The sequence below is a fragment of the Nilaparvata lugens genome, chromosome 6, assembly GCF_014356525.2.
Source record: "Nilaparvata lugens isolate BPH chromosome 6, ASM1435652v1, whole genome shotgun sequence".
NCBI classification, from domain to species: Eukaryota; Metazoa; Arthropoda; class Insecta; order Hemiptera; family Delphacidae; genus Nilaparvata; species Nilaparvata lugens.
The window spans coordinates 29,600,940-29,625,764 of NC_052509.1; the positions used below are offsets into that span (position 1 = coordinate 29,600,940).

General features: G+C 35.7%; 1 protein-coding gene across 1 annotated transcript in view; it reads right to left on the reverse strand.

Moving 5' to 3' along the window:
* Positions 1 to 7,788: 7,788 nt before the first annotated feature.
* LOC120351885 overlaps positions 7,789 to 24,825 on the reverse strand; it is a 38,984-nt gene continuing 21,947 nt past the window's right edge. The window contains exon 2 of the mRNA XM_039430633.1: positions 7,789 to 10,722. Coding sequence (XP_039286567.1) covers positions 8,793 to 9,797 — 1,005 coding nt within the window. The 5' untranslated portion in view covers positions 9,798 to 10,722 and the 3' untranslated portion in view covers positions 7,789 to 8,792. The remainder of the gene's footprint in view (positions 10,723 to 24,825) is intronic.

A 24,825-nucleotide genomic window follows, 5' to 3' on the forward strand; every position in this document is an offset into this window, starting at 1 on the left:
GAAGATCCCTACATTATGTAATTCCCTACTTATTTTGAAAACTACCTCCAAATATTCATGTCATGTAAAGCGTTTTTTAACGGCTTCACATATGTAGAGTGAATCTTGTACTAAATCAACGGTGTTGAGGTTATAAATTTTGTAACTGCGTGCGTGGACGCTAAGTGTACACCAGACTGATTGATTCACTACAAGATTCAATACAATTGTCGGAATCGCGGGAGGCCTAAACGCTCGGTCACCCTTGATTCTTCTTATGACAGATTGTATAGTGATGAAATTTTCATAAGTAGTGTAGCGGACGCTAAACACTGCATACGGATACCTTAAAATTATTACCTGTGAAGAATGAGCATATAAAATCATACAGGTCGAGCAAAAATCCCGATGTAGATAATTTACGGGACTGCGTCTCTAATAAGTTCTGAAGGATTAAAAGACGGTACTTGGACCAAATATCGTTCAGAATATACTTCGAGAACAGAGTCTTGTCGGGTTTTAAGCTCTATTGTAGGAAATTATATGATCTCTGGCTGCATCTGCGGTATTGTTGATGTATTCGCTCCTAAGTCGAGGTCGGTAACAGATAAAAGCTGATATATGAGCAGGTAAGGACAAAGAATAAATATCTCGATCTGACCCCACTCGCTACATCCACTTAGACCTGTTCCAATATCCAGCTTAATTCAATTATTCCAATGATCGTATTCGATCGGTTCTTGATGATATAGAACGTATCAGACACAATAATTGACAGGCTTAAGAAATAATCGAACTCAGAAAACGAATTAAAAAATTGAAATATATTATAATAAAATATATGATCTCACAGTGCAGATTCAGAATATAATTTACAGATTGAAAGTGGTTTAACATTAACAAAAATGATTAGCAATTTTCTTGTACTTGCATGATACCATGCATGATCCGACAGAATTTTACAATTGATAAAATTTAACAGTTTTGAAAAAATAGTGAAGAATGAATAAAAAATGTTTTTTAAAATTGTTCGGGGTCGTGGTTCTGGCAGCGGAGGATAGTTAATCAACTACAAATTCTTAGAAATTCTATATGAATAAATTCTAGGCTCTTAAATGCTAAAGCGCTTGTCGGCGTGGCCAATAATTTAACGAAGAAAATTTTATATCTTTCTGCACTGAAATATTTTCGAAGCGTAGATTTGGGCCCCTTTAAACTTATAACTCACGTGAAATTCCTTGGCGGTCGTGGTTTTCTTCTTTAGATCAAAATCGTTTGATCGGCAGCAGGTCCAGGCTTTGATTTCAGCACGTGGGGAATTTTAATTTAATATTTCCTTCACCAAATTAATTAAGGGATGATTTAACTTTAAACTTTTAATTTATCGATTGATGAAAATAAATTTACAAATAACAAATAGATTAGCCTAAAATATTGGCTCACAAATAAAAAATATAAAATCGAACAAGAATTTTTTACGAATAGGTCTTGGTAACTATAAAGAGATCTGAACGGTGAGGATTTCAAAAGGGAAGTGCTGTCTTTTTCTCTAAGCTTCTTGGCTAGACCTTTCTTCTGAGAATCTCGGTGTAGTAAATTTGCATAAAAATTTGCCATTGGTAGAACGATTGTGACGTAGACGTGACGTCAGTGGCAGGCAGTAGAGTATAATTCCTTTAATTACAATAATAACTTAGTTTATATAATTCTTAAAACTGCTCAATCTTCTAGACCTAGTCCCTCTTATACAATGTATATGTGCTAGCGTATATGTTAAGGCAGGTTTGTTGTCTGATAGTAGATTAACATATGTTGTTTTCAAACGATCACCTTTTTGGTGCTATGCACTATGATTGGCTTAGGCTTGCCAAAGAGATTTAACCACCATGTGGTTCAGTTGAAGTAATAATTAATAAATTAATATTCTTATACAATTCTTATTATGTTTGAGACTGTTATAATTAATTTCTGCTGTTTTTATCAATAATATGCTGTTTATGATATGACCTAGTTAGTTACAATAAGACCTGACATATAATATAATTTCTTGAGTAATAAATAATTTTCAACAATAATACATACATTTTTATTTTTTATTCGAAATTCTTGGTCCTTTTATTGATAGTTTTTATAATTTTTAGAAATGATATTATACTTGGCATGAAACCGGCATGACATTTGACAATACTTTGAATCAGTCAGCTGCGTTCGAACTGCTTTAAAAACATCTGATCGATAGTAAACAAAGTGTAACCTCAAAATTCAATGAGCAATTCATAAATAATTCGTGCTTTATTTGCAAAATAATTATAATTTTATTGAATAATTTTCTAGAAAATATTCGGTATAGAACGGTACTCTTATCTAATATACAGTTACTGATAAGTAAGCTTTATCGCTCGGTCGCTAACTATTCCTTTAGCAAATTCTTTCATTTTAAAAGGTAATCACAATTTTCTCTCTTCTCATGAGATCTATTTGAAAGATTCATCACACAAAGTATATGTTTGTGTGTGTGTATGAGTGTATGTGCATCTGTGTACACGATATATTATCTCCCAATTAACGGAATGACTTGAAATTTGGAATGTAAGGTCCTTACAATATAAGGATCTGACACAAACAATTTCGATCAAATGCGATTCAAGATGGTGGCTGAAATGGCGAAAATGTTGTCAAAAACGGGGTTTTTTCGCGATTTTCTCGAAAACAGCTCCAACGATTTTGATTAAAGTCATACCTGAAATAGTCATCAATAAGCTCCATCAACTGCCACAAGTCCCATATCTGTAAAAATTTCAGGAGTTCCGCCCCATCTATGCAAAGTTTGATTTTAGATTCTTAATTATCAAGCTTCAGATACAATTCAAACAAAAAAAATTGAGTGGAATAGATAAGGATGAGAATCTCTACAATTAATGTTCATTAACATTTTCACCTAAAATTAAAAATAAACTCGAAAATCGAGAAAATGTGATTATCCAATTGCAAACTATTGGCAACTGTTGATTCTATTAAATGATTCACTATGAAGAGATAGCAGACCAAATACCTACTATTAGGTACTGACATAAGTAGGTATAAGTAATAGTTGGTATTGGCAGACCTCGTGTGTCTCCAGCGTTATTACCCTGTCACCAGCTGGCTCTAATCTTTGAATAGTAGACTTGAGCGCGGAAACACTACCGTAGCGTCAGGTGATCTATTTTCATAACGGCAAGGAAAGTTGTGTGAGTGCGCCACACCAGATTTTTTAACTTAAAATCTTTGTAGTGTAATATTTATTTTGTCCAAGTTTATTCATCTTCTGTAACTCATTTTGTTTCTATAACTGGGCACCCGCCGAAAAACCTTTTTGTTTGGCAGGATCCTCAACTGTTTATATTGTGAATAGAAAAAATTTGATTTGATTTGATTCGATTGCATGTAGGCTGTAGACCAAAAAATATGAGGTTGAGAATAGGCTATAGCCTCTCAATATGCTCTTGTATTGTGGATTATTTAACAGTATTAAATTGTGTCATTGCGGATTTGTTGAAATCCACTAATAGGAGAAGATATTTAAATTTCATGTAAATTCAGAAATAGGAAGTATCGTCGAAAATGAATAAGGGAAGAGATCGACCGGGATGCCAACCAATATGAGAGCAGGAGACTGAATCCCTTATAATAATAAATTTTATTCATTAACAAAGTTTATATCTCAAAAATTTCTAATAAGTAATGAACCTAACTCAGTGAAGTCGCTCTATGACATGAGTGATTTAATTAATTATCCCCATTGGGGGGAAGATGACAGCAGCCCACCAGAAAAAGACATAGGACACACGAGGCGAATCCATGTCACATCTTTAAATTTGTGAAAAATCTATGCACGTGACTTACAAAGAAATAATTTTCAGAGGGCCCTCAGTGCAACGAATTAATAGAGATTTCATAAAGCTTGCTCATTGAAGGTTTTACTTGAAAATCAAGCTGGATTTGAATTCAATTGTGCAAGTAGTTATAAATAAGGGAAAAGTCTTATTGAGAACATTGATAAGAATTAAATATTCAAATATATATCACTATTCAAAGTATTAGATATGCTCAGTTAATGATGTATTTAAATATCAGTATTATTATAATAAGAATTACAAGAACTTATTGGCTGACTGCCAGCTGGGCACTTGTAACTCCAAAAGGACGTTACAAAGGGTAGGCTACTGAGATTTAGATATTTTTCATTTATTAAAATTGAATAGTTATTTTCCCATATTGTGATACAATCTCAGTACAACAATGCTCATACCAGAATAAAAATTTAGCTTCGGAAGTACAGATCTAGAAATCAAAATGCATTTCTAAGCTTGATAGAGCATTCGTTCCTGAAATATTTTCACAACAGTACAATAAATCAGTAATAAAACAGTTCAGGTATAACTGATAGAAGAATACAATACAAATAACAATAATTTTCAAAGTAGAAAAACGGACCTGAGCTGATAACAAACCAGCAACAGAAATGAGCTTCAGGCTTTGCTTTTTTGGTCGAGTGAAGGCTACTCACCTAGAATATTCGTAGATCCAATCGCATTCACAACACAATGTACAAATGGAAAACCAGCAGTCACTAATGCAAGCATGCTGAGTAAAATTGAGTAGTGACCGTATGTAGCCTACTTATTCAATAATGTGCTTACATTTGGAGAAGTAAATGAAGAGGCCAGCTTTGAAAGCGTTTGGGAGTTGTGTCAATAACTGAGTTAGGTCCTGACAATGCAGCATGTCATTATGATCATTGACGATAATGATGGCTAGAGCTATAGTGGCCTGCGTTATGTTAATTGACTTGGGATCGACTGCCATTTGCATATGATTATGCACACACACTGTAATTAGCTGGGACCCCTGAATATTAGTGCTTTTCTCCAACCTCCTGATACAATATCATTCAATTCTCATCAGGTTCACTGTACCACTCGTCTTGCTGCGCTGAATTTAGAATGGAATTGCATTCACCCTTGTAGATTCTGATTAGATAATAATACCATACTTTCTTGAAATGTTGGAGAATGATGATTGCACAAAGTATGGAAGATTGAAAATGCACTCTTCATGAGTGAGTGGGCTGTAGACTGGTGCAAGTTGTAACGTGGTAAGGTGGGCCGTCCACTAGTACCGTTTTCGTCCGATCTAGCATCGGCCGAAAACTACCGAACGCGACCGAACGATTCCCCAAGGAAAGAAATTGGTCGTGCATTGCAACAGATTCAGACGGCAGTGCACGGCCGTCTCCGGCCGATCAATTTTCCGATCCGAATTGAATGGGATTTTCCGGCTCTATCCGGCCGAACTAACTAGTCGAGCTGAGACAACAAAGTATTCCTAACCTAAATTTTTTTAACAGTCTTGTTTGCTTTTGTTTTTTGGAGTTGTTCTGTTTCATAAAGTTGTAACTATGGACAATGAAATTTCATAAGTTTGGTTCAAGAGCATGTTCCATTGTGGGATATGCGAGACAAAAGATATCATCGTCGTGTTCAAGGAATTTGTGAACAAATTTTGTTTGATAATATATAACTCATTCAGTGGATTTTTGTTGGAGGTAACATTGTTGCAATGCATAACTAATTAAGTGGATATTTGTTTATTCAATTTTCAAAATATCAATATAATTATTGTTTATGAGAAATTTTGGTGGTGGCTCTTGTAACATTAAATTGTTTGAACTGTGATATCCATCATTTGTAATGAATGATTGGTGACCTGTTTGTAAAGGGATAAAAGGGGGCGATCCACCAGTTCCCAGACGGAAGCACTGTAATATTGTTGTTGCGTAGCATTTGATGGTAGAGCAAAAGCAGTTGGTTTTTTTTATTATCAACTAGATGATTTTCTGAATTTGAAAGAAAAAAATTTTTTTAAGGAGTCAGATTTATTTTATTTAAAAAGAAGAAATTTCTGTTTGATTTAAATGTGAATTTTAACATATTTTGGTTTTATAAAATTAGTTATGCTACAACTATTCTAATACAGAACAATTAAGGAAGGTTATGGAATTTTTAGCATTCAATCAATTTTGAAAAATTAAAATAAACTTGTTTCCAATGACTTTACAAAACGTTAGACAGAATTGTGTTGGGCAGATTATTGTGTTTTTTATTCAAACAAGTTATATGACAGTTTAAAAAGCATTATCCATTTATAATTAATTTGGAATTTCTAAAATCAAAACAATATTGAAAAATAAATTGAATGTGGAACGATACCGTTATACTGTTGATGTCCATCCTAAGCTGCCATGGTCTGAATGGAGAACCAGGGGATGTCCATCCACGGGTCAGCTCGGTCTGTCTCAGGAGGTAGGCGATGGAAAAGTGTGTGAAATTATTCAGAAGAAAAGTGGAAAGCTTTTTTCACTAGCTGGCTGGAGGGGAGACTAGAATGCTAGCCCCACTTCTACCTCTCCTCAGCGTTTTTACTCTGTCAGCTAAAACTGTCTGATCAGTTTTTAAAGTTGAAAAAAATTTATTTCTCTTCTTAGGGAAGAAACTGATGTTTGGGGGTTTGTCAAACCTGGTTCATGACATCTCCCCCTCCTCCACTGTGACAGCCGACCCTGGCTGTACATTCTTGACTCAATGGGCTTGCTACAAAATGTTTTTACTTTAGAAAATAATTATCAAACTCTTTGCGGTTCCCTTCAGGAACTGTGACAAAGACAATAATTTTCAAGTATGGTTTAAAATTATTTCCCAAAATATACAGTATATATATAGTAGAAATATACTCAACCACATATGTTAACCTTATACAGTGTAATTCATTTTATAATATATTAAATGGCTAAAATCAAATTTTCATTGATCCCTAAGTCTAATAGCTCTGATAAGTGGCACATAGTCAAGAATCATACAATAATATTTTCAAGTATCCAGAACTTTTCTTAATCTCCTATTAATCCAAGAAAATTTGTATAGTAATCCCAAAACTCTAACCTTTCTTTAAGTTCCCCTAATAGGTCTATCTACTCAATTCCCCTATGAAATCATTTTATCCATTCACCCCTATTAAAACTGTAACATAAAGTCACTTATATTTAATAAATGATGTTGTATGCAACAATCGATATTTTCAGTAATAAAAGATTGTTATTAAATATTCAGAGTAGTACTTCCTAAAATATATAGCATTGATACCAATTGATTAAACTTATCATACATTTCCCATAACCTATGTAGTAATAGTTCTTGTAATAGCAATTGACTACACGATAAAGAGAATTTATTTCCAATTTCCAATAGGTGAAAAAGTCTTATTTATTTCAATTGGAAATAATTCATTGTAATATTCATCTTGGTAGTCCAGTAGATTACATCTAATCTTTGCTTATTTACAATAATAAAATTGAAAAATGATTCTATACTAATAAATTCCATCAATTATTAGAATTCATGATTAATGCAGTGCTGATAGGTTTTATTAATTATTAAAATTCAATAATAATACTTTTTTCAAATTATAATATAGTAATCAATAATATCGATTGAATATAATTCAACTATATTAATAATGAAAATTCAATCATATTTTACACGAAATATTTATCCTTAATTACAATCTTTCTATCAGATAATTATTGAGTAAACACATTTTATGATGAAGAATGAAAAATATATGTCAGTGAATGATATTTGATCAATTATGTATAGAATAATATTCGATAATACAACTTTTAATTAAACTTCATTACATATATAATAATAGTTCCTAAAAAATATTTATTCTTGATTGAAATGAATCCTTTTTGTAGAGAAATACGTATAAATAAACATGGCAATGTATTGTGTGTAGATAAAAACAAGAATAGTCTAATATAGATATGAGTTCACATTTTTAGTAGGTACAAATAATTATGTGATAAATCAATCAAATGAGACAAAAATCCTTAACAATTTTTATTAAAAATTAAAAAAGCGATTCTATTTTAATTAATCAATCTCGTAGAGTTGATTGTGAAAACTATACATAATTTCAGTCCTTCAACTCCACCATTTGAATGGCGTGCTTCTGTTGAGATTTTCGGATAATCAGTAGCATGTGAATCTTCAGTAACAAGTATAATAATGCCAAAGTGATTATTCCTAACCAAGCATGAATAAAATAGAATGCCATGGAAGTGGAATTGAAAATATCATGCCAACTGTTTGGTAGTGTTACTTTTTCGAATAAATCTGGAGCTATATTATTATGAATAAACAGAGTTGGTACAGTAACATTCCAGTCATCTTTTAAAATATCTGAGAAATTATCAAAATGCGGATTGTTATGGGGCTGGAAGGAATCTATTTTTAGTGATTTAATATTTAGCCAGTGAAGAGGTAAAGAATGTTGGATTTTGGGAATGATTGGTGCACGGGATTCACAAGGAAAGTTTGTTCTAATTAATGTCTTATTTTTGTACTGTAGCTCACAGCTGCACGGGATAGATAGCCTATATGTAGAGTTCCTGGAAGATTTGTGGATAATATGTGATCTTCCCCTTCTTCACATTTAATTGTGGTTCCTGGCTGGTTGTTTGTTAGACTACATAGAACTCCGTCGGCGATACTTCTGTAATCTCACTATCTGTGCTGCTTGTGCAGGAGAACACACAAAACTGTTGTAGCTGCTGAAGAGTTGATGACGCTACTAAATATTCTGTACACTTTGATGATAATTTTCCCGAATGTTGTTGTCTAGGTAGATAGCAAAGCGTTGTTGTTTGTACTGGACAAAGCTCCAATTGCTTTCCAGTTAGAACTTGAATTGTTTCTTCGCTTCTCGCTATTTCATCGCAATTCATCTCTGGGTAGCCAACATGATTGATTTTTCCAGAATAGCGGGGTTGGAATGTATTTGAATAATGTGAAGTTAGATGTTTTTGTGATGAATGGAACTTTCAGTGTGATTGTCACATCCTCCTCTGTTATTTTACATGTCGTTATTGGTAGGTGGTAGAACTGATGATAATCTTCTATGTTAACTGCTATACGTTGATTTGTTGAATCCATATTCCTTTGTAATTGTGAGAGGTCTTTCTTCAACAATTCAGGTTTGATGACGTTCGAAGGGAGTAATTTCTGTTGACACCTCTCTTTAATTGATGTGATGAAATTTCTTCGAGTCAGGATATATAAGTCGGAGTAGAGATGAAAAGTGTAGCCGATTATTAGATTGTAGAGTGATTCATCTGCTTCTAATTTGGAACTCATTTTGTTTTGGAGTTGAAGATATGCTGTGTGGAACTGGTTGGAGATGTCTTTAGTGAATGAGTTCAATTCCGCCGTCACTTTGATTAAATCTTGGTGGTCCTCTTTCACAATACTTTTGAATGCGTTGAGGTGGTCTGTCAGGTGCTGTTCGTTGAATTCAAGTCCATGAAGCTCCCCGTCTGTTGCGGTACCGCAGCAAAAGTGAAAGAAGTTTCCTATTGCATCAATGGACCTTGTAGAACGATTAGATTGTGTAGTTGATAATGTCTGTGGTTTATTGGTGTAGAGAGTGTAGTCCAGGTGCTCATGTTTGATGATGTCATTTGTTGAATTATATAATTGCTCTATAATATTTGCGATAGAGCAATCAGCGTATAAACATTTCGGTGGAAAGACTTTATCTGCTTGAAGTAGAGTCATCTGCGCCGTTGGAAAGTTCATTTTGTAGCTGAGTGGCACAGAAGCTTGATAAACGTGTACATGAGGGATTGGTTGGAGAATAACTCCTGAAAACACCTTGACAGCTGCCGTTTCCATGAACAATATTATCAAAGACATTAGGGAAAGGGTATGAGGAAGCATGACTGAGCGATGGGGTCTGGCTTCTCAGAGTTGATAAGCTATTTATGATAAGTTTATATTGATTATTTGTTCTGCATCTAGAATTACTATTTATTTTTAATTTAATTTGATTAATTAATTATTGTTATTGAAGATTCGCCACTGTAATTTGAAACATATATACAGCCATAATATTTTTTCTCTAATTTAAAATTTGTCCTATTTGTTGGGTTTCTAAAAATTAATTTCTACCTGGAAAGATTCTAATGTAATTAACATACGCTAGCTAATTCCAATAGTGAAATTCACTATCACTCATCAATACATTCATATATTAATGATTATTCACTCATTATTACTTGCATATGAATAATAATAATAATTAGGCCTATTATATACAAAAAATGTCCAGTCAATAATCATGAATATACCAATCAATGTTCAAAAAAATTAAATATAACTTAATAAAATTGACTTACAATATTTAGGCTAAGATAAAACTTAAAAAGAAAGATAAAAATGAAATAAATTAATACTTAAACATACTTATACTAAATTTACTTGTGTGATTGTTGCGTTGACCGCTCGTTCACCGGCTCGTCGTTCGCGTAGTCGCTGATCGCACGGGTCTCTCGGGTTTGGAGCAGCTTGGTTTCGCTGTCCAAGTCCTATTCGTTCGACAGCTCAGGCGATTCGTCGTCGTTCACGTAGTCGCTGATCCGTGTGATTTTTGAAGTCGCTTTTGGGGCGTAGTCCAAGTGCTACTCGATCGCCGGCTCTCTGGCGACTTGTCGTTCACGTAGTCGCCGATCCGTGATTCTGTAGTGGCTTGGTCTCGTAATGAAAGTCCTACTCGATCTGCAGTTTGGGAAGGAGGCGCAGTGTAGTCGCTTATCTGTTGCAACAGGTTGGCGCCCCGTTACTGCTTAGTAGAAAAGTTCTTAATCTGTTGACAAAATTTACAATATATTATTATTTAGATCTAATTTTATTCTTCAATAAAATGTACAACGGAATATCACATAATCATTAAACATTTTAATCTTCATTTCTATCAAAGTTGTCTCTCTCATAGTAGGGCTTCAACCTGTTGATATGTACAATTTCGTGGAACGGTTGTCCACGCCTCGAGTTAATTATTTCGAAGTTCTTAGGAGACAATCTTTTCGTGACTTTGAAAGGTCCACGGTAAGGGTGATTCAATTTTTTACAGGAGTCTGGCTGTGCTTGAGGGTAGGCAACTAGAACATTTGTTCCTAGTTGGATACTCAAGTCTCTGTATTTCTTGTCATGGGTTTCTTTTTGTTTCTCCTGAACCTCACTCATAATTTCAGGCAAACTTTTTCTGATTGCCACTAGCTCATTAAGGACATGCATCCTGTCTTGCTTGATTGCACTCGGCAGGAAGGCTATGTCTAATGGGCTTAGTGGATGGAAACCGTGGAGTAGGTAGAAAGGAGAATAACCCAGAGAACTTTGCTTTGAAATATTATAAGCAAAACAGACATGACGAATATTGGAATGCCAGTTATTTTGTTAAATGTTCGAATAACACCTGAGCATTGTAACAAGCGTGGCATTATAACGTTCTGTTACTCCCTGAGTTGTGGGCATGTAACTTGATCCAGATTTTTGGGAAACTTCAAGTGATAAACACATCTCTTTGATAAGTTCGGCTTTGAAATTCGTACCATTGTCGGTATGAATAGTTCTGGGTAGACCATACAAAGAGGCGAAATTCAAAATGAGAGTTGCTGTATGTTTAGCGTCTATCGCAGTAGTTGGTTCGCAATACGCAAACCGTGTTGTGCGGTCTAGTGCCACAAAAATATATCTATATCTGCCACCTGATAGCGATAAGGGCTCTACCGCATCAATACAGACGGTGCTTAGGGGTTGATCCGTGATTGCTATTGGGCGCAGTAAGCCAGTAGGGCTACTGGCTTTTCTCTGCTCGTTTTGGAGATTTGACAAGTTGGGCAAGATTTAACATAGTCTATTACATCTTGGCGCATGGATGGCCAGTAGTACTTGTATTTTATTTTCGACAAGGTCTTATCAATCCTAAGGTGAGCACCATAATTTATATCATCATGATATTGCTTTAGTATTTGCTGAATAGCACTACCTGGTACTGCCAAGAGGTATTGCAGCCCTGTTTTAGTTTGCTCTTTATAAAAGAGAATATCATCGCGTAGGGTATAGTTGCGTGATTTTCGCGCAATTATTTTATCTGCTTTATCTAGATCAAATTGAGCATTGTAAATCTTACTCAGGAAAGGATCCTGTTTTTGCAGTAATCCTATATTAACAGTCAAAATATTGTTTATATTTTGCCATTCTTTTTCAATTGTTTTTTCTATTGGCGCTCTGGAGAGGGCATCAACTAATTGTAACGATTTTCCAGGCTTATATACAATTTCAAAGTCGTATTGTACCAATTTCGCAGCTAACTTCGCTAAGCGTGAATTTGGTTCTCGTATGCTTTTGTAATATTGAAGACTTGCGTGATCAGTTATTACTTGAAAATGTTTGTTAATGATTAGCGATCGGAAATGATTCACACTATAAGTTACGGCAAGCATTTCCAAGTGAGTAGCGGGCCAGTTTTGTTCATTGTTAGTAAGTCTGCGAGATACGTAAGCTACTGGTTTTATTATAGCATCCGTATCTTTCTGTGCTAAGCAAGCAGCGATCCCTATGGAACATGCATCCGTAATAACATACGTATCTTTGTTATCACATAAGTGGGATAGTATTGGCTGTGTCATTAAATAATTTTTCAAGTCATCAAACGCATTTTGGTGGCTCTCGTGCCATTCAAATTTGGCGTCTTTATGAGTCAATTGTGTAAGAGGGTATGCTCTTTTGGAGAGACAGGGAATGAATTTCCTATAAAATGATGTAGCTCCAAGAAATCTTTTAACTTCAGTTATATTGGTAGGTTTGGGCATTTTTTTTTATAGCCTCTACATTTTCCGGAAGTGGCGAAATTCCCTGGTCTGATACCATGTGCCCAAGAATTTTCAATGATTTATAGCAAATTTTGGATTTTTCGGGGTTTAATTTCAGATTTGCTGCTCTCAGTCTTCTAAACACTTCTTCTAGATGTTTCTTGTGGTCATCAAGTGTAGAATTCAGTGAGATAAGAAATGTTTGAGGGCTGACGTGTTTTAATTGAGCTCCCAGTTTTCCTGATTTTATAGTGGGTTTTTGTCTGTGTATCCAGCTGAAACTTTGCACACGTGTTGTTGTGAATAGTGGCTACAGGACTGCGTTTTTACTTTTCCTTCACACCTAATCTGAAGCGGTGAAACCACATATTTTCTTGCTCCATGCCGTCTCCGCCTGTTACTCGTGCGGCTGCTGGTTCAAAATTTGGCAAAGATAAGGCCAACCTTATCTCTCATTCACCGGCTGGGCAGCAGCGATTTAATCAACATCAACAACAACAAAGAGGGGTTGAATCAGCCGCATACTTCTTCGTCTTGCTCAATAGCTGACGGCGTTCCTGTTTCCATGACGACCGAAGGACAGTTGGAGGCGGCTCTCGAGAAACTGCTGTCAAGTGATGCATTTGTTGACAGAATTGCTGCCCGTCTTGAGGAGCGCTTGTGCGAGCGTCTCTCTCAGACAATTAGTGCACAGGTTCTCACTGATCTCGATGGACGGCTTGAGGCGGTGGCGCGGAAAGCTAATGATGCTGCAAATGAGTTGGTCAACATCAGAACTCGTATCGCGGATCTTGAGGATAGTTTCGACTCTCGACTTGATGAATTGGCTCAATACTCCAGGAGAAATAATATTCGTTTATCCGGTGTTCCTGAGGGCGAAGGGGAGGATGTGACTGGAGCCGTCGTTAGCCTGCTCAACGACAAGCTGAAGGTCGAGATTGTGCCGGCCGACATTGACAGATGCCACCGTGTCGTCGCCCGATCGCCCCTGCTCCAGCCGGCGGCCCGTCCTTTGCGCGTGAGCCACGCCACAGACAGATACTCATCAAGTCTGTAAGTTATCAGAAGAGGAATTTGGTTATTTCAAACAGGCGCCAATTGAAGGGTTCCGGCTTATCTGTGTATGAGGATCTCACTATGAAGTGACGTGTCTTGTTTAGAGAAATGTGTGGAAGATTTGGTTTTAGAAATGTGTGGAGTCGTGATGGTGTTGTGTATTGGAGGCTGAACGGGAGGGTGGTCTCTCAGTTCTCAAACGGCCGTGATAGTGTTGTGCATGAAAATCAATTATTGCAATGAGTGTGTATTGGCTATAATTCACACGTATGAAAGTGATTTTTTTTTCTTTTTATTGAATCTTTTGTAGGTGTATCTTAAGTTTATTTTCTCCACTCTCCTGCTTGATAGCTGAATATCCTGTAATTTCTTAATGTGTATGAATCTCTCTGGATGAAAACGGCAGAAGAGAAGATTTGACATGTAAGACGGGCTTTTTTGCTCCAAAACCCCCTCCCCCCTCTCCCCCTCGTCCATCCCTCCTCCCCTTCCCCCCACCTGTAGGGTGGGGGGTGTTCTAAAAATAGATTTCCCCTTCCCCTTGCCCAGTGGAGGTGAGGGGGATGAAAAGAGAGAGATATATCTTTCTCCCTTTCTCTCTCCCCTCCCCCTTGCCCAGTGGATGTGAGGGGGTTGAAAAGAGATATCTTTCTCTCTCTCTCTTTCTCTCTCCCCTTCCCCTTGCCCAGTGGGGGTGAGGGGGTTGAAAAGAGATATCTCTCTCTCTCTCTCTCCCCTTCCCCTTGCCCAGGTGAGGGAAAAAAAAATTTCCCTTTTTGGAGGAAAAATTCCCTCTCTATACTGACAGATTAAAGTGAATCCATATTTCTACATCTAATGCTATACTGTCAAATTGAAGTGAATGCTGGATGAGGGAAAAAAATCTCTTTGAGAGGGAAAAATTCTCTACTGTCAAATAAAAGTGAATCCATTCTCAAATTCTCTACTGTCAAATTAAAGTGAATCCATATTACTACATCTATACTGACAGATTAAAGTGAATCCATATTGCTATACTGACAGATTAAAGTGAATCCATATTCCCATACTGACAAATTGAGGTGAATGCTAGATGAGGGAAAAATTCCCTTGGTGTCAGATTAAAGTGAATCCATATTTCTAATGCTATACTGACAGATCAAAGTGAATCCATATTGCTATACTGACAGATTAAAGTGAATCCATATTACCATACTGACAAATTAAAGTGAATGCTAGATGAGGGAAAAATTCCCTTGGTGTCAGATTAAAGTGAATCCATATTTCTAATGCTATACTGACAGATTGAAGTGAATCCATATTTCTAATGCTATACTAACAAATTGAGGTGAATGCTAGATGAGGGAAAAAAATCTCTTTGAGAGGGAAAAAATTCTCTACTGTCAAATTAAAGTGAATCCATATTTCTACATCTAATGCACGTGTGCTCACTCGTCACCCTCTCCCCCGTCTAGACAAATGACACGTGCGCTCTGCTCTCTGCTAGGTTCCTCTAGAATAACTCCTGCATCGAAAACCGTTACATTCTGTTACATGAAAAAATGTCTAAATCGATTTATCATCTGTGACATGTGTTTAGCCTTTAAAGTTACTTCACTCTCTCTCGTAATATCTCATCCTTTTACAAGATTTATGTAGAAAACCGATATAGTCAAAAATGACTAGGGTGAAATTTGAAACTGCAGGTGTTTAAATACTTCACTCTCTCTCACACAAGTGTTTATGCAATCAATCATAGTCAAAAAATGTCTAGGGTGAAATTTGAAACTGCAGGTGTTTAAATACTTCACTCTCTCTCACACAAGTGTTTATGCAATCAATCATAGTCAAAAAATGTCTAGGGTGAAATTTGAAGCAGGAGGGCTGTACTTCACTCTCTCTAATAATATGACATCCTTTTACAAGATTTATGTAGAAAACCGATATAGTCAAAAATGTCTAGGCTGAAATTTGAAACTGCAGGTGTTTAAATACTTCACTCTCTCTCACGCAAGTGTTTATGCAATCAATCATGGTCAAAAATGTCTAGACTGAAATTTGAAACAACATGTGTTGAAGTTCACTCTCTCTCATGCAAGTGTTTATGCAATCAATCATACTCAAAAAATGTCTAGGGTGAAATTTGAAGCAGGAGGCCTGTACTTCACTCTCTCTAATAATATGACATCCTTTTACAAGATTTATGTAGAAAACCAATATAGTCAAAAATGTCTAGGCTGAAATTTGAAACTGCAGGTGTTTAAATACTTCACTCTCTCTCACGCAAGTGTTTATGCAATCAATCATGGTCAAAAATGTCTAGACTGAAATTTGAAACAACATGTGTTAAAGTTCACTCTCCCTCACACAACTGTTTACAAGATTTTATGTTTTCGGAGCCAATATAAAGTCTTTATATTATTTGACTAAATCCATTTTTTCTGTAATAATTTGTACTACCTGATTTTCGGAAAGGTTGTGTTCCTTGGCCTCAATCCAGTTCATGTGAAAACTTACCTGGGCATATTTTGATACAATGTCCAGGGCCACTCTGTGGATGAATAAATTCAGATAGTCAATGAATGGAGCCAAACATTGCAGTCTCATGACAGTACCCTCTCCCGAATTTTTAATTGCCTCAGCTATTTCATCACGAATGCTTTTCACAGCGACTCCCATCTCGTTTTTCTTAATAAAATCTCCTATATCATTTTTAGTTGCGTACTTTTCTGCAATTTGCTTAATTAGAATAGCAATAGCATCTTTTGTAATGAACTGTTCAATACCTTCCATAATATTAGCTCTTATTGCACTCGCCATTTCAGATAATCGTTTTTCAAACTCTTCCTTTGTTAATGAAGAACTAATCAATTTCTGCAAAGCAGATTCTAAATATTGCTTATCAATTGACGATGGCTGTGTTTCATTTACTTTAGTAAAAATTTCTGTACTAAGTTGTTTTAATTTAGTATTGAGATAGTTTCTGTCCAGCACCTCCAAATTCTTAATTTTATCTGATACGGCTTTTAATTTCTCATCTAAATAAGCTTTATCAACTTTATCATTGTTAATACTGAGCAACTGAGATGAAAAGCTGTCTGTTAATGTTTTCACTTCACCTAGAGTGGATTCTAAATTTAGAGTTCTCTCTGCAATAGCTTTATCGATATTAGCACTGAAATTTTGTAATGTACTTAGAATATGTTCTCTTTCAATTATGCTCACTCCAATATTCTTTGTATTTTCCGAAACGAGTTTGGTTATTTGCGAATCTAAATAAAATTTCACAGCTTCGCTGATTCCTTGTTGATTTATCGATTCGATTATCTTCTGTGTTATCGAGTCAATATCACACGTAAGATTAGCAACAGCTCTGCTAGCACTAGCCATATCAATTCGACCGAATCGATGTAGAGTCATCGTAACACTAAACAATTAATTTTGCTTCTTTTAGCTCTTCAATTATAGACGCGATCTCAATATCATGCCCGGTGTTGCCAGTAGCTTTTGAGGAATAGAGTAAATTTAATCTTCCCACTAATTCGTCAAAATTATCAAAGTATTGATAAATTCTATCATGAGAATTATTTTTTGCAAATTTCAATAAACCCCACCCCTTCTTTTTACTAATTTTTTTACTGGGAAATAAATTTTGAATCATTTGCGATTTAATTCCCTGATTCGTTTAACATAGCCTCTTCGATCTAAATGTATGCCTGTAAGTGTTAAGATTTTTTTATACTTATCCAGATCTCTCTGATTATAAAGATTTGAGTTTGGTCTCGCACTGAATAATAACTCAAGTAGACCATGTGTTAAACGAAATCTTTCATTATTAATATCTATATAACCGTTATCGAATATTACTTGCTGATTTCCAATATAATACACGTCATCTTTAGAATTATATGAAATTCCATGACTGATTGAATTATTCAATTTTTCCGCATGAAACGTTTTTAGATATTGTGACAGCACATCATCGTTTCTGCTAGAACCAAGTAAACTGTTTTCAAATTTAGTCGAGCTTAAAAAATTGTCTGTTGAACTCTCATAACTCTGTTCATCCCCCTCCTCATTATCATCAATTTCCATACTCTCCTCTTTTACTTCTTCCTTTTTTGGTTTTACACCAGAGTGTGAGAATTTGTTTTTTCCCAGTTCAATTATGGGCTCTATCAACGGCGAGAGTGTTTTCCTATTGTATTCCTCTGATCGTTTTTCAAAATTGACTAAGCTTTTATGCTTCTCTCTAATTACTTTTCTCAATTTCTTAATCTTTTCGATAAAACCAACGTTCTTTCTATTCAGTTTTCTGCTGCTGTATGACAACATGACTGCACAAAGAATTAATCTCTACTGAACGGTAAGAAACGTATCGAGCGAATCTCGGTATTTGCCGCTATTAATTCCACACTCGCTCATAATAGTTACAAAATTATGAGGTTTACGATTCCAAACTTTATGACAAAGTTTAACGAAATCTTTATAAGAAATATCTCCTCCAACATGATCTCTGTGAATTAATTTCAGACTCAATAAATCTACCTTGAAGATTATAATCATATTCGCATTGTCCCTAGTGAAATGTTTCTGTGTAGCTCCATAACTCTGAATTAAATATGCAGTGTCAATATTACGATGTCGTCCCATGGTAAAATATTCTCTTATTTGAGGTACGTGATTAAGTTGGAAGTCGTCGAATATGACAAGAGAAAATTGTTGAATTTTGTTCGGGTGAGGTATAGATTCCGAATTGCTGTTTATATGAAATTCAATACCCTTCATTTTTTAAAAGACTTCTCTCAAAAACAAGTACTTATCTTGATACTCGCTCTTCGTGTGCAAGTATATAGTTTTAAATCTCAACCCATTCTTTGAAAAAATTAAATTTAATAGCAAATTGGTCTTGCCACAGCCTGAAGAGCCTATTATAAGGATCCTTGCATTATGTGGTAACAACTTACCATTTTTACACCATGTCGGCATTTCTTTCTCTCTTATAACATTGTCGAAATTTACTATCGGAATCATGTTAGTCATGTGTACAGCATGTGATTTGATAAGGAACTGATAAGTTATCAGAGAGGAGGGCGAGTCAGCACATGGCTAGACAGAGGCTCCCTCCCACTGATAGAAGTTTCTCACTTCAACTGGCCCTCTCTTTCCCGCACCCTCTTCACGAGAATGCATCTGTTGCTTGAGCCTTAGCAAATTAGGAAACTTTAGATTGAAATGAAAAGCAATGTTTGATGAGGAGCTATTATATTTTCAACGAATGTACATCATGATATTTACACTGAATGGAATGTATTTACAATAGATTATTCACAATAAATGTACATGATATTTACAATAGATTACAAAAGATTTTTTTCATCTAATAGTTGATCTTTACTAATATAACTAGGTGTTGAAAACCCAATCCATTTCACTAGCAATCCTTTTTTATCACGTTTTAATATTTTTTCAATCAAATACACTTGTCTCTCCGATTCATTTGATTGTGTTTTTTTAATTTCTTCTGCATAAAACCTACCACTAATTACTTCTCCGTTTAGATCTCGCAAGCTATGTTACAGGTTGAGAAGGAAATATAGAATGAATTACAAAATACTCTGCGCTCCAGTTTATGTTATAAGATTCATCAAAAAGAACCCTTTTCTTTGAGATTCGTACAACATCTCCTAGCTTAAATTTCGGTTTTGAATTTTTCAATTTATATCGTCTATTGAATGCAGAATTCAAAGACATTAAAACATGATTACGATCTTTTTTCCCCACATCTTTAGGTTTCATTCTAATGGATGAATGCATTGTTGCATTATAATCACGAACATAACATCTCTAGTTGTGATATCCAGTTTTTGGTTCCATGTTCAGTTAAATATCTATAATTTTTGCTTTAAGTGTTCTATTGAACCTTTCAACTATGGAGGCTTTCTTATCGGTAAAAACATGATAATGTTTAATACTATATCTATCTAATAACGCTTTAACTTTTGAATTAAAGAATTCTGTTCCCTGATCTGTTTGGAACAGCTTAACTCCCTTATTTTTAGAAATAATTGGTTCGAGAGCATTAAATACAGATTGGCTTGCCTTGTCTTTTAATGGTACACAATATGCAAATTTTGAAAAACAATTAATAACAGCTAAGATATATTTGTAACCCTTATTAAAACGCGATAAACTCGTCATCTCAATGAGATCTGCTTGAAGCAAGTCTTTTTCACTTTTCAACTCATATTTGCGAGTGGAATAGTTCACACGCGGCACACTATGAAGCTCTAAAGCTAGCTTAGATCTAATAATATCCATGATATTTACAACAGTCAAATCAGTGGTGTTGGATGATTGTCACGGGACATACTGAGCAATCAGTTAGAGTGTTGTGGGCACTCTATAATGTCCAAATGGGAGAGTATCAACACCATTCTCAGCAATGTACCTCTTATCATCATAAGGACTCAAACAGATTTTTGCACATTCAACCTGATACATGGTGTGATTATAGGATCTTAACATATTAAATTTTTCAATGTGTTCACTACGTTCAAACAATGATTTCTTATATAAATTAAAATTAAGTTTTCTACATTTCACTCCGCTCTGTACACCCTTTGCTATACATTTATTTACAGGTTCCTCATTCTCGTTACATACTAAAAATGAGTAAAGTTTGGATCGAAGTCCAAGAAATTTATGGACAGGTTTTGAGGCGGTCTCATCCTTGAACTTTCCTACAGCTTTATTTCTCTCCATGGAAAAGCAAGGGTGGGAAGGTGGATAGTTAGAAGTATCGAAAAGGCTCAAATTTTCTCTAATCAACTGATACACATCTTCGACTTTTAGGTTTAGAAGAAAACTGTCGGTATCAGTCATACAGAGTTCTATACGATCCCATGGTATAATTTTTTGTAATTTGCAATAGAAAAAATCATACATATGGAATTTACTCAACTCCAGTACGGAAAAGCCGGAATAGACAGGCTTGTTCATTTTAAGTTCAAACTTGCGAGAGAAAACTGTGATCACGTTCGGACTAATTATTTGCCAGAATTACATAGTGGATTTGAAATGTACTTATCTAACCGTTTTTCATCCGTGATAATTTTAACATTCATTCGCTTACAAGCAGATTGAATAGTTTTTCCAAATATCAAGTTACAACAGGCCTTGAAGAAGGATATTTCAAATTTATTTTTCGCATTCTGTCTATTCCGGATATTGAAGTTGATGTAGCTTTTCAGCCAGGGAGATTGGGAAAAGCTAATGACGCGATGCACTTTCAATAATTTCAAACCGAGCTGAAGGTAGAGCTTTAAATTGACATAGTGAACAATGTAATTTTCACGGTCAAAAAGTGTGTTCATGAGCTTTTTGGTTCCAGTTTGACCGTTCTCATTTGTTTGGTAGTTGACAGCAATTCGCGCGGCGGCGTTTGGTGGAGAGGCGCGAGTGGGAAGCTGGCGTGCTTATCATGTAACTCTTGAGGGTACTTGAGATCACATTCTATTATATATCCGGTTTCTGAATTGCTGTCCAAATTCGCGAAATCAAGCTTGGAAATTTCTTCCTCTGAGAGGAATTTGAAATTTCCAACAGGTAAGCTTCGGCTCATAGCTTCCAAGTATAAACTGTTTGCATCGATATAAAGGAGATAATTAGACGGTTTTGAAGGATCGTGTGTTTCGGGTAGATGTTTGTTATTTGCTTCACAATAACGTTTACCGATAAATGACACCCACCCCTCATCTCAGTCTCAAACATAAGATGCATGTCAGGATGAGTGGGCTAATCAATTCTAGTTCGAATTTAGTGTGTTTCAGCATGTAATTCCAGGTGAAGTGCGCGAGAGGAACAAAATGGGTCACATCGAGGCCATATGAGCTGAAAAGCATAGACCTCATGGATTCAAAAACTACCGCTAATAGCATTACGTCCAAACATAAATAAAAATCGTGATATTCACCCAGATTTTTCAGCTTGAATGTTCAGAACACTCTTTGCGCATGCTCATATTCTTCGCGAGACAGAGGTGTATCAGTTAAATCATTATGAAAACATTCGATGGAGGGAAGCGATGTTTCCGCGAATTTTTCGGGACAGCTCATGTACGAGTAAGGATATATTCCTTTTTTCAACAAGAGCTGTCTGTGTTCGCGAGGTGGATCACGAAAATAATCGTTCGAACTTCTTTTCCATGTCTGTACTTTCTACCAAATTACGCACCAATTTTTCCAAGGATTCAGACATAAACTTGTAGGAATCTAAAAATTTAATTTTGCCTACTGAAAGTGTCAAAAATCTCTCTGACGTATTTGCGATGCAGGAAATTTCTTTTTTACATTTACCAAGCGATTTCAGAATAAAATGCGAATCAAAACTGGAGAAATTATGAAAATAACATGATATGTACTCTGGAGTACGAGCTGTTAAATTACAAGAAACATGTGCCGCACACAAGTAATTACGGTTTCATGCGCGTGGTGACGACATTTAATATGCTGTCTAAAAACGGTTCAGCACAAAGCCCGCAGTTTACTGAATTTTGAAATTCGCGCTCTTGACTTTCGGATAAAGCTTGCATCGGAATTTCTCGTTTCATATCCTCATACAAAATGTCGCCGAGATCTGTAATTCCTGAAGAAATTTCTCCATGATTTTTTCGTCTAAACTACTCGATCTATGGAGTACAGGTCCGTAGGCGATTTCCCCGTTAACATCGATAACAACGAAACAATAGCCACAGGGAATATGACGCGCTGTTTTCTTTGTGTAACTACGAGTAATTTCATCAGAATCGGAATCATCATCATCTGTGATATTAACAACATAAGTTTCTGAATCCACGTAAATGGTGTACTTTTTCTTCAACGTCGCGCCTAGTTTCTTGAATTTATTTGTCTCTCCGCATTTAGGATATGAAACGCGCTGAGTTTCAAACTTGGAACAAAGTTCCACATGTTTCAACAAATTTGCATTACCATCACAATTCTCAGTTTTGTTCGATGTGAACCGGTGAAAACAAAAATTGCAAATGTGTACTTGACCGTCATGTTTTGAAAGGTGGGAGAGAAGACATGATAGCCCATTGTTCCCGTTCGCGGTATTTACTAAACAGAAATGAGTTTTTCCTGCATCGCCTTTTAGCATTAAAAGATTAATTTGGTGTTTACGAGTGGGGAAAATGCTTGTATGGAAGGGGAAAAACTTTTTGTTCTCGTACGTGATGACGTGAATTGCAATATCCGGATTGAGTATTTCAAATTTCTTAATATCGCGTGTCGTCACCGGGAAATTTACACCTCACGTATTAAGTGTGTGAGCAAACTTGCTCAAATACTTTACAGTCAAGTCCGAGTTCCTTGGCTTCTGATGGAAATACGCGAGCACTGACCATAAAAAGCATTTTTCGTCAGAGAGATTTTTGACATTTATAATGCAATGTTTGTTTTTCAAAAACTGGGGTGTTTGGATGAAACTGGATGTGTATATAGGATTAAATTTAATCACGTTCACATCCAGTGATTCAATTTTCTTTAGCACCCATCCACTCCCATGTCTTACGAAATTTTCGAAAAATGAGAGGATTTTTTTCACAGCCAAGAAAAAATGCTCATTAAAATCTTCATAGTTCTCAAGCACGTTTAGCGCTATGTTGGAGTAACTATGTAGATTTATTAGAGATGAGACAGTCTCACCAACCTGCTTGTCATCCATCACCACTAATTTATACGCAAAACATTTAATACTATAAACCACTTAACATTCCTATCATGGCGTGCCGCATGTTCCCTAATTATATCAAAAACTCAACGTTTTGACCTCTCAAGCACATTGGTGATGTCGATATCCTCAGCCTCGTCATCGAGGGTGATGCGATGACAGACTGCTGCGGAATTCACGCCACGTAGTCTGCGTTCCCTCGGCATGATTCTGAAAAACAAAAGAATAACGATCAGGATGAGATAGAGTACAACAGCATGTTTAGTTGTGAATTGTCATTGGTAGAAGAAGGATGTGTGTGAAAATGATATCTCAAGATCACATAATGTTGTATGAGAGATTAAGATTATTATCTTTTGATAAAAGATGGTCGAAATCTTCTCCGCATTTGTCCGCAGAAAACATGGCGAAAGAGGGATTTATATTCTCATCTGCACCAGACATTGTGCGATGTGTATTTTTTTTCAATTTATTTGGGAAAATGGGAAGAAAGTGACATACCAGCAATAGAACATGCAAGGTACAGTCCGAACTGTAGAAGGAAAGATAATATAACAATTGAAGAGGAGAATTTCGATAATAATATTCTACGAGAATATGAAGAAAGATATTTAACTTTTGTGTAGAAGATTCATCCGTTCAAGGAGAGTATTTTGAAAAGCATCATCATCTACATTGTGACTTTTGTAAATCATTATCCAATAAAGCAGAGTATTTTGCGAGAAATGGTTATTTCTTACATAAAAATCCATTCTATCTGCAATGTGTCTATTGCAAATATATTATCGAAGATCCATTTGAAAAAGTAATACATTTACCGTTTTGTTTATATGAAGAGTGTGAGAAAGAAGAGCGGGGCTTGGATGTTCCGGATATACCGTATTGTAAAGATGAAGTAAAATCGCATGCATGCAGTATATTGTAGAAGGTTTTTTTATCCTCCGAGGACAAAAATCCTCTCCTCCGAGGACAAAAACTGTCCTCGGAGGACTATTTTCCTCCTCAGAGGATAAAATCAAAGTAAAAATGTACTTACATGTAGTGGTTGATGCTGCGTGAATCTCCTCGAGTGTACAGGTGTAGATAGCGAGCCTATGGTACAGGTGTAGATAGCGGTCTATGCTATGATTGATCCCCCTCAGGTGTAGATAACACCTTTGACTCCTTTTCAGATTGATTCCTCTCAGCTGTGTTGTCTCGACGAGAGCTCAACTGGTTATGAGGTTCGGAACTCGAGTTGAGAGGCGAGAAAATGCTGTGAAAACAATGAAATATTTAATAACTGAACTGAAATCATACGAGAATGCTATTCCTCTATCTTGAAATGG